The 11228-nt window shown below is 38.5% G+C and overlaps 2 protein-coding genes across 2 annotated transcripts; both read left to right on the forward strand.

The window, feature by feature from the left end:
• Positions 1–7624: 7624 nt before the first annotated feature.
• Positions 7625–8362, forward strand: LOC137388312 (uncharacterized). Its single transcript, XM_068074800.1, has one exon. The coding sequence runs from the start codon at positions 7625–7627 to the stop codon at positions 8360–8362; it is 738 nt and encodes a 245-aa protein (XP_067930901.1).
• Positions 8363–8879: 517 nt separating this feature from the next.
• LOC137388313 (uncharacterized) lies at positions 8880–9892 on the forward strand. Its single transcript, XM_068074801.1, has 2 exons — positions 8880–9130; positions 9391–9892. The coding sequence occupies exons 1-2, from the start codon at positions 8880–8882 to the stop codon at positions 9890–9892; spliced, it is 753 nt and encodes a 250-aa protein (XP_067930902.1).
• The last annotated feature ends 1336 nt before the right edge of the window (positions 9893–11228 follow it).

Raw genomic sequence — 11228 nt, forward strand, 5'->3', positions numbered from 1 at the left:
CAGCCAATGACACAACACTGGCAGCAGACCTTTTTGGTCTTAGGTTGAGGTGCATCTGCAGATTCTTCTACCCAAAAGACAAGCACAGTGTGATGCTGTGTTAAAGGCACTCAAACTCCATATGTCTTTTTGACCACCTGTAGGGTTTTCTTTTGGTCATAATTTTATGCAACACGAGGAAATTGTGGTGAACCGAATGATGTACTGCCGTAGTGCTCAACACTCTCCAGTAATGTTTGTAATTCTTTAATTCCCTGAGATGCAGACCATTACTTCATCACTTTCACTTTGACCTGGTAAGTGGACACTCAGTCATTGCTGATTATGTGTCCAAGGGATCTAACTTTAGGGTAAATCGGCTCACATTTGATTAGGTTTTGCTTCAGTCTAGCTTACTTTAGTCTCTAACAGGCCTCATAGTGGTGCAGGCGCATCTCAAATTCTGGACTAATTACATTCATATTGCCCATATACAGTAAGAATATGGACTACTTAGTATAGCTGACCAGGTTTAGGGTATTAGAAAATCTGACTTTCCTCAAAGGTTTGGCTTACCGAAGATACTTTTTTGGTATTTGGGGCTCATAGCTGGAGCGGAAGCCGGAACGAAAGTCAGATCCCCCGAGGAAAAGTTCTTGTGTCTCATCTGTCAACAGCTCATGATCATGGCTTACTTACTCTGGGCTTGCACAGCTTTTACTACTAGCACACTAGCTCACAGCACAAACATTTATTCAACCACTTGTTTACTCAGCAAGTTTCCCATACAGCTGGTGTATAGCTGATGTCCCATAGCTGGGGCTGACCTTCTAACCTTCTGGGGAAGAACTCGCTTGTAGATTGATGTCAATCATGACTTGCACCATTTCAATGCCTTCTTTACCAGACCTATTCAAATCGGCCATTGGCATCTGCCTTTGTCATGTTTGCATCATTAGTTAGCTTTGCATCTACGGCCATGGCATCTGTGTCGGTTGGTGGGCAATTTTTTAACTTCTATTTGCAGGTATTTATTACAGCTCATATGGTGTTCACAAGTTTTGAGGTTGACACAGTTTTAGTCTGTAAAGAACAATTGTTCAGCAAATTGCAGATTGTTTCTATTGTTGTGTTGGCTCTGTGCAGTTTGGAGAAGTCTCTATATGCAATATGGATCAGCCGTTCTACTTTTAAAGCATGTTGTTGTAGTGTCACTTGGCTACACTGTTTTAAAGAGCTGATTTGGGTATTGGCTAGTCTGGATGACAGCCTGAACCAAGCTTGAGGTGTCCTGAACATGCTTTCAGGGATCCAGGCTCATCAGCAAGTTTGGACCTTGCCTTTCTAAACCTATTTGAAGGGTAGTAGGAGGCCTTTCTAGTATATCAGTTTGCATCTGCGAACTCTTGAAATGGTATGATGAAGTACTTAACATTACCAGTTTCAGTTTATTGTTGGTGCCTTGAAATGGCGCCGGGGCATTTGAGGCCACAAATTTACTGACAACCTTACTCATTCAAGACTTCAACCAAGTGGTCCCAGCTTGGATGTAAGCTCCTGACACAGCTGTTGACCATTGTGCAAAGTTTTTTCCATTAGTACAGAGCTTCTACTTTACCACAGGAAGTGCTCACCTTATGCTATGCCTTCGAGTTGCGTACTGCTGTTTTTCAGGCAAAGACCCACTCAGCTACTGTTCTGCACCATTTAGAGCAAGCCAAGCCTAACCCTTACCCCCTTTGATAATGTTTTTAGCCAGAGAAGACTTGGTTAGTCCTGTTGTAAAATAAACTTTTAAACTAAATCAGTTTCATTTACTGCCTCACCAAACTAAAGACAGCAAGCAATAAGTGAAATATATATTTCTTGAATTTATATGAATATATATGATTAGTGTGTACGCCTAAATCAGAACAACATCAAAAAACCTGGCAGCAATCTCAGTTCCTTGCACTCTTCTTCTTTCCTTTTGTAGATTTGCTGTTTTGCTAGGTTCCGCCTTTCTACTATATCGGTCTATCAGTTTATTTGCTGGCTCCTCTCGGTACTTTCTCTGCTCAACATTGTAGCCTGAGTTGACTCATCTACTATAGCTATAGCATAGTTGAGGTTTTGGCTAGGCAGCCAATCTTGATTTTTGCACCTTGCTATCACTGTAGTTTTTTCTCAGCAGCCACATTACTTTCAAAGTGGCTGCTGGGAAATTATTAAACTTTATCTATCAGCAGTTTTGGGTAGGAGACAGAAATTGCTTGATACCACTAATGCTGCCAGTGTGAAGCAAGCCTAAAAGACTCCTTAAAAGTGCATTACATCAGTCTCAATTAACTGCACGTTGCTGGCTTAGTATAGATTTATGTATATATCTATTTGAAACATAGGCATTTGCATTAAAGCACATATAATGGGAAGGCGCAAGGTTGCTGTGTATGTTTCACACTTTCTGTTCTCTTGTTTTAAGCTCTTCATTAGGTAGACTCAACGATGTTGCATCTGATTCCTGGTTGATATTCTGTGGAGCAATTGAGCTGAGTAAAACTGAGCCAAGCTGGCCAAGTCCACAGGCTCGTTTAGCTATGAAGGTTCTCAGCTCACATTGCACTACATGTCGCTTTCATCTGCAGTGTGTCCTTTATGTTTTCATTAATCAGTAAAGGACAGCAAATAAAAGCACGCCATGAGATCTAGATCACTTATTTGTCTAATTTATTTCATGTTCTACAAGAGTTTTATTTTTTGGCCTTACATGTAGGCACATTGAAAAATCTTACAATAAGTGATGTTAACTTTGCTCTCTGATTTTCACTTAAGTCGTCCCCATAGCTGACACCTTTCCATGGTTATTTTTAACTATAGCATCCAATTTCAGAAATCCTGTTTAGATTTTTTTGCCACATTTCCATCAACAATCATATTAACTAATCAACCAACTTGGTCTATGACACCGATAGTAGTGTTCACTCTGGAATGATTAGTTTTACTAGATTTGCATAAAATACCATTTTATTCTTATTTAAAAAAACATCATAATTACTCAAGCTGACCTGATGAACGATCTTAACAAAAACCTTTCACTGTTTCAGTGTTTTTAATATTTGTAGACAATTCTAGCTTTCTTCTTTCTAACTAAAGGGGATCTTCAAGTTTCTTAAAAATTCCAACTCATATTGATATGCGTTTACCACATTCACATTAATCTTTTCCAAAGTTCACAACTCATGAAGATTATGTATAGGCAACAAGCTGTGTGACCATAGAACAACGTAAATGGAGAAAACCACATGACTCATGTGAAATTTAACCATAAGCAAACAACAGAGCATAGATATATCTACACTATTGTTTGGAAAGATTACTACACATTCTCATCAGCATCTGCTTCAATTTACCATTGAACTTATTTACGAGATCATTAGACATTGAATAAGGAATTACAATGAAATACTTTCTACCTAAAAGTGGGTGAAATTCTTTTACGCGTTCATACAAAAGCTTAGTACTTAAATTGCTTAGGATCTTCTCTGAAATGCCCAATTGACCAAAAAAATCAATTAAAGGTTGACTTGCAACGAAATTCACATTACAGTTATTTAGTATCAAAAGATTTACCATGTCTTACTCTGCTGTGTTGTAGGTGCCAAATATGTGGAAATGTGATTACAAGCTCTTAAAAGCTCAGAAACAAAAATTTAATCACAGCCATCAAAAAAACGCTGTAGTTTAGAATCTCTGTATTTGGACGATGTACTCAACCCCACCTGGCCATTTTTTTGACATGTGATGTTGTTATGTGAAATGAAAGATCAATAAAAGGCTCAATATATAACATTTTGTGGCATTAGTTTATGACAAACACTTCAGGTTTTATTGGAATACCCTATCAAATATAGATGCTCGCTACTTTACAGTTTTGATTCAGTTTGGTGTAATGATGTGGTCATAATCTGATAATCTGAAAGATTTCTTCAGCATTTAAAATAACACTGCAATACCAATAACGATATAGTAAAAAGAACATCCCAGCGTGCAAGATATATAGTGTACATTTAAAAGTATTTACAAGAATTACAAAGTCATGGCTCTGCGTCCACCACAGATATCAGTGCTCAAAGTGACAGCATTACAATGATGATGAAATAGACGCCTAAGGACAATAGACATGGTTTTATTGAAAGCGTGAAGTATATTTGTGAAAAATATTTCCACACATGAGGTTACATGAAAGTGTAAAAAGAAGCCATCGTGTTCAGCTACGTCCCATTTGAGGCGCCTTGGAAAAGGATTCCAACCTACGGCATTTTTGTGATGGGTGTGATTAACTGTTCGTTTTGAGCTTTTAAGAGATTGTAACCACATTTCCACATATTTTGCACTTAAAACACAGCAGAGTAAGACATGGTGAATCTTTGGATACCAAATCAAAATTCTAATCATGTAAGTAGCCTTTGGCAACTTGCAAATTGTCATTATCTAGATCCAAAAACCCGCTATCATATTCAAGCCAATCTTCACCCTGCTTAGCTTATGCTCAAATAGATTTCTTATTTGACTCTGACTCGATGGACAAGTTTGAATAAAAGACCTTGTCTCTCAAAGAAGAGACATTTTTGGTTTGTATCTTTTTAATCAGGAGACTTCTGACTAAACTGTAAACAGTTATAAAACTGAATAGAAGATCGAAAAGGAGACTATTGTATTAAATTTTCATAAATCTGCCATCGAACCTTTGGCACAGTTGCTATCAAGACGAATAAATATTTTAATGCAATTTTAGCTACTTGTTTTACTTAATCAGGTTGTTTTTCTTTCAGATTCTTTCTTTGAATTAATTTTTGTTTGAAATCTGTTTGCTAGTTAGCAATCTCTCAAATATTGAGTGTGATATCTGCTTAGCTTATTGCAAGCAGAATTCGTGTGTGTTTCTAAAAGTGTTATTTCACAAACTATAGCTCTGTGATTTTTGCTAGACATGTATGTGTCTAGTGGCTACTTAGCCTCAGCAACTGAAGACATGCCTAGTTGCAGAGAACTTGTTAAAGTTGGATGTTTTTTTTTGTCACCTTCAATGACTTTTTTGGAAAATGTCTAACCTGAAATTTATATGTCGGGGGTTCCCGGAGCTGTGAAAAGGATATAGGCCTACATGTATGTTAATTGACAACGGTATATTTTCTCACCGCTTTTCAAATGTTGCAAATGTGATCACAGGCGGCGATTTTGATAGTATGACAAAATTTGGTTAAGTTTTTAGCCGCTAGTAAATTATTAATTGAAATATACACAAATATATATATTATTTAATTAAGCCTTACTAGTCTTAGTTATTGCACTTCAAGTACTAGTAATATATGTTAAACTTGGCTTAGTAAGTGATGATTTATGACAAAGTGTTACCTATTCCAACTCTTACTTAAAATATATAAATTTCAAATAGAAGTATTGCTGATGAACTGAAGTAAACTATTTACTGCTCCACAATAAGTCAACCACTTGCTCTAGTAGAAAGGTACATACATGTATCTATATATTGTAAAGAAAACTGTCGGTACCCTTTACTATCCGCAAGGCAGTCAAACAACAAAATTGAGGGTTAAGAGCCATTGAAATATGTATTTACTAGCTAAATATATTAGGTATACAAGTTTACATTTCTGACAAGCAACCAAGAATATGCATGTAAAAATCATGTGCGGAGTATGGCTCTGTCTCAATTAAATCTGTCGAGTTGAGCTCCTTGGACCATCAGCTGAAAATTCTCCACATAAAAAAAGAAATCCGTATAGTATAACATCAACTAAGTATACCTCCTGACTAGGTATACAAGCTGATACAAGTATACATACCTACTAAGTATGCAAGCCGATTCCAACATCAATAGTGTCCTGTCACTACTAAAAAGGTCTGTAGATATAAACAGTCTACCTCCAGCAAAATCAACCAATTTCTCTGAAAACCCCCTTGAGTACCCTCAGTGAAAACGGTCTTTGACTTGCTAATTGAATATTAGGACCTTTCCCCACCACAGAAGCCGTCCCATTTGCAAACCTATGTCAGCGGTAAGGTACTGAAATGTTTACAAGGATATATTGTGTTCAATACTGCTGAAGCACATACAGAGGCCAGACAAACATTGGACAAACGATACGGTGATCAGTTTGAAGTTGCTGATTCTTTCAGGAACCAACTAGACTTTTGGCCAAAAATCAATGCCACAAGTCCCGACAACCTTGGAGAATATGCTGGTTTTCTCATACAATCAAAGCTAACCATGTCAAAGATTGACAAATTTAAACGTCTCAATGATCCACGAGAACTAAGAAACTGTGCGTTTTTCCCCAATCACCTAGTCAAGACATGAAGCCGCGAAGTCTGTCTTTGCAAATTTAAGAAAAGTGAAACCCAGTTTTATCTAAATATGCAGACTTCGTTATGAAAAGGTTGTCTTAGCCTGTAATAAGACTACCTCATTTGATGCCCTAACAGACAGGAAAAGCAACTCGAGATCTCAGACTACTAAACCAGAGAAATCACACAACTTCTTTGCTCATGCCACAGATGTGAATGAGGTAAGTCTCACTAATGCTCATGATAAAAGTCCTGTGTTGTACTGCCTTTTCTGCGATCTTCATGGTTCACATGACACTACGGTGTGCAAGAAGCTGTCTAAACTCTCAAATGATGAACAACAAACCTTCTTCAACAGAGAAAGTCTCTGTTTCAAATGTTTGAAACCAGGGCACATCATGACTGACTGCATTGAAATAGTCATCTGCCAACAAAAGGCCTGTGGTAAAAGGCACCCAACCTGTACACATAAATACAGAAGCTAAAAGTCAGCAAACACCAATGACAAGCCCAAGCTAAAATCGCCATCTACCCGGATCAATACCACTCAATGCAATTCAAATACAGTAGATGCAGAAATACATGTTGCTAAATTAAAGGATATTGGCAGCATACCACAGAAGAGGATCATTTCACTTACTACTATGATTGTTCCTGAAGATTTGTCTTCAGCTGAATATTCAACAAGGAAATACTTACATATGCGCTCTTGAACACAATGGCAAACACCTCAATCATCCTTGATGACATTTGTGAGACTCTTGCTATCCATAAAACAAGATCACAGCTGAAGATATCTGCAGTCACTACACTCAGACAAGTCCAATGGAGCAATGAAATTTTAAATTTGCGATTCTGAGCATTTAATTCTTGAAAATCTGATGTCATCACAATATCAAAGGCATACTCGCAAAGCTGAATCCCTGCAAACAGAGGCCACATTCCTACATCACAAACAGCAGGTTAATGGGAACACCTCAGGCACATTAATAGGCATTTCGCACCACTGCAAGTTTGTGAAATAGGACTCATAATAGGCTACAACTGCTCAGTTGCATCGCTACCCTCATCACCGTTTGGAACAAATCTAACCTCACACTACCCTATGCAGTCAAAACGCAGCTGGGCTAGTCAATCATTGGCGGTTAACTTGCCTCTGATTCTAACTAATACATTTGCCGAATCGAAACATCACATCAGAGCTCACCAAAGGTGAGGTAATAGCTTGTTTGGAGGATGATCTCTCTGTGATCCATAGTACCCCTCGTATGTCTTAGCATGATCTCCAGTTCTTAAAAAAATGGAAACCTCCATCAAGCAAGTAGACAGCCTTTACACCAAGCCACTCTCATTCAAAACTGCCCCAACACTACCAAACAGCTGCGATTATGCCCTTAGGAGATTCAAAGGACTGAACTTACGGCTCAACAACAGTTCTGCATTAAAGAGAAAGTGCTTTGAGTTCATCCAATATATTATTTCGAAAGGGGAAGCAAAACCAGTTCAAGATTTGAATGAGCTTGGATGGTATGTTCCCTATAACGGTGGCACTTGTCCGTTAAAACCCGGCAAACTCAGAATAGTATTTGATTGTAGTGCAACATTCAGCGACCATCCTTTGAACCGACTGCTTTTACAAGGTCCTGATCTCAACAATAGTCTGACAGGTCTGCTGTGTCAGTTTCGGAAAGACAAAGTTGCAGTCACATGTGACATCAAAAAGATGTTTCATCAGTTTCGAGTGGACCAACCAAACAGAAAATACCATCGTTTTCTATGGTATAAACCTAACTCTTCGGATATTATAGACTACAAGATAAATTTTCATCTCTTTGGTGCTGTACCGTATCCAAGCTGTGCAAATTTTGGCTTGAAGAAGCTGGCAGAGGATAACAAAAATGATTTTCCACAATCGACAAAATTTGTTCAACAAAGTTTCTATGTTGATGACGGCTTGATCAGTGTTCCAACAGCTGAAGATGCAGTGACAGTGAGGCTCATGCCTAAGACCAAAAAATGGTGGCACAGGGCAACCTAGTTTTCCATTAGTTTCTGTCAAATAATGACGCAGTATCAAGAAGTCTGGGATATGAAAAACTAAGAAACAAGGTAATCACGCCAGATTTGAGTATGGAGAGAGCTCTTGTACTATGCTGCGATAACACACAAGATGAATTTAAAATTTTAAAGGTCAAAATCAAGTCTTGCATCAGACGTGGTATACTCTCCACTATCACTTCGGTGTTCGATCCACTTAGTATTCTCACTCCATTCACCTTGAAAAGAAAAGTACTACTTAAATCCCTTTGTCACGACAAAGTTGGGTGGGATGAACCATTGACTACCAACCACATAACTGGTTCGATCAGCTGGGAGAAAAGTGCTAATCACCACACTTCCTTTAAGTCCAGCGATGCTACCCAACTCCAGAATTTACCAATAATTACAGAGCAGAACTTCACACATTTAGCGACGCTTCCACCATCGCATACAGCGTCTGTAGTTACATACCTCTATTAGACAATACCACTGACAAAGTTGTTGTGTCCTAAATAATGGGTAAATCAACAGTAGCACCCAAAAAAGCTCTAACGTTCCCAAGTCTGGAGTTGCAGGTAGCCACACGAGCGGTCAAGTTTGCAGACGTCATCAAAACAGAGCTCGACTACCAAAATCTCACACACTATTTCTTGACCAACTCCAAAACTGTACTCGGTTACATCAACAATGTGTCAAAACGATTTCACGTCTTTGTGTGTAACCGGGCCAAAAGGATCAGAGACTCAACTGAGCCCACTGACTGGAGGTATGTCTGCACAGAAGAAATCTCTGCAGATTTGGCATTACATGGAGAAAAAATTCAAAATATTCCAAGTTCTTGGTTAAATGGGCCAATTTTTTTCAATCATCCAGACTTCAAACCTGACCCGAAATCTACAATATACACACTAAACAATGAAAATCTCGAAAGCAAAAATGTTTTCATCCCCACTACAACCACAAGAATATTGAAAATAGACTAGTTACCAACCTCGAAAAATGGAGTTCCTGGATCTGGATTACTAGAATTGTCAGCAATGTTGTCATATCCATCACTGCCTGTCAAAAAACTAAGCTAACAGATAGTTTCCCACAGGGCAAGCTAGTTTTCAATACGATACTCAAGCTGGTACAACAAAACTATTTTGCAAACTGGCTGCTGCTCCTCAAAGAGAATGGCAAGCTTTCAAAATCAACGACATTGTCCAGTTTAGTCCCATTTTTAGATGAGTGTGGAGACATTAGAGTAGGTGGTCACCTGATAGACTATCTTTCATGTTATGAAGTCTGGCATCCTGCCATTCTGCCAGGGGAATCTCAAGTCACAAAAGCCTTCGCCTATTTCAAACATGTAGAAGCCGCTCATCAAGAACGTGCCACTACAGCAAATGTTCTTCGCGCAGCAGGAGTATACCTAGTGGGTAGAGGAACAAAAATGCTAGCAACCATGATTCGTCGCTGGGTCAAGTGCACTAAACTACTAGGAAATCTAGTTCGTCAAAAAATGGCCAACTCACCTCAATGTTGAACAGAACCAGTCGCCATTAACGCACACAGGAGTCGACTTGTTTGGTTCATTCAAAGTTAAGGGTTATCATAAAAAATGCAAGCAATATGGCCTGTTGTTTACTTGTTTGGAAAGCAGTGCAGTACACCTCGAAGTGTTAGAGGACATGACCACTGATTGCTATATCAACTCATTGCGCAGTTTTTTTTAGCAATATGTGGCCCTGTTTCAGTCCTAAACTCAGACAATGGAGCTAACTTCATTAAAGACAGCAACGAGTTTGAAAAAATGGCGAAAAAGCTATTTAAGCCTTGAATCAAGCAGAACCTGAGCACTAAGCTCAGGTTTGCTCATAGAGTCTAACACCAATCGGATTGAAACTTCCAGTTTTTGTTCACTACTATACGAGTACGTGTATATAAAAAATTCAATACTTCTTACTACCACTACACTCCACTCAGATCAAATTTTTGAACTAATTCCACTGACTGCCAACAACTTGTTGACCATGAAAAATAAAAATCTCCTACCACCACCAGTCTTGTTTACTTCACCAGACTTTTACAACCGCTAGTGATGGAGACGTGTGCAGTATCTGACTGAGCAATTCTAGTCTAGGTGGAAATTGGAGTATCTTCAGAATTTACAGAAAAGATAAAAGTGGAAAAATTCCAAAATCAACCTCAAGCCTGGAGATGTGGTAATAGTTATGGACCATGAGCTACGTCAATGCAACTGGCAACTTGGGAGAGCAACTGAAGCACAGACCAAAGGTAATGGCTATTTAAAGCAGGTGACCTAGCAAACGGAAAAAGTACACTGAAGAGACCAGTTCACAAGCTAATACTCCTACATACAACTCCAGATATTTAGAAAACTAAAAGGTTTTCGGAGGGGGTGTAATGAAGGTCATCAGGAATTATTCTTTTGCTATGTGCAGGCTTTCCGTAATCCGCTGATAAGCCGACTGTGCATAAGTATCTTTCTGTCCATTAGGCAACTCATAGTTTACAACACAAGCTAAGGATTAACTTTTGCCTGCCATATAAAAGCACACCTTGCCACAGTTGTGAACAGGACAAATGAGAACTTCACCACAGAAACACTCGTCCTCACTCACACTACGCTGTTTGTAACAATATATTTGCTCATCTGTATAGACAGATAATTAGAGGTAAAGAGGCTTCAATTGGTTTGTTCATACATTCACTTTTTTTTGTTTTGTGTACATACTATATAACTGCACTCATCATGGACATTTTCTTTGCAGTTTAACAGTCAATGGAATAAACGTTTGCATACTCATCCCAAGCATAAGTCATACTCATTTGGCAAATTCATACAAGAAGTAAGAATG

This window comes from Watersipora subatra, chromosome 2 (assembly GCF_963576615.1).
Source record: "Watersipora subatra chromosome 2, tzWatSuba1.1, whole genome shotgun sequence".
In the NCBI taxonomy this organism is placed as follows: Eukaryota; Metazoa; Bryozoa; class Gymnolaemata; order Cheilostomatida; family Watersiporidae; genus Watersipora; species Watersipora subatra.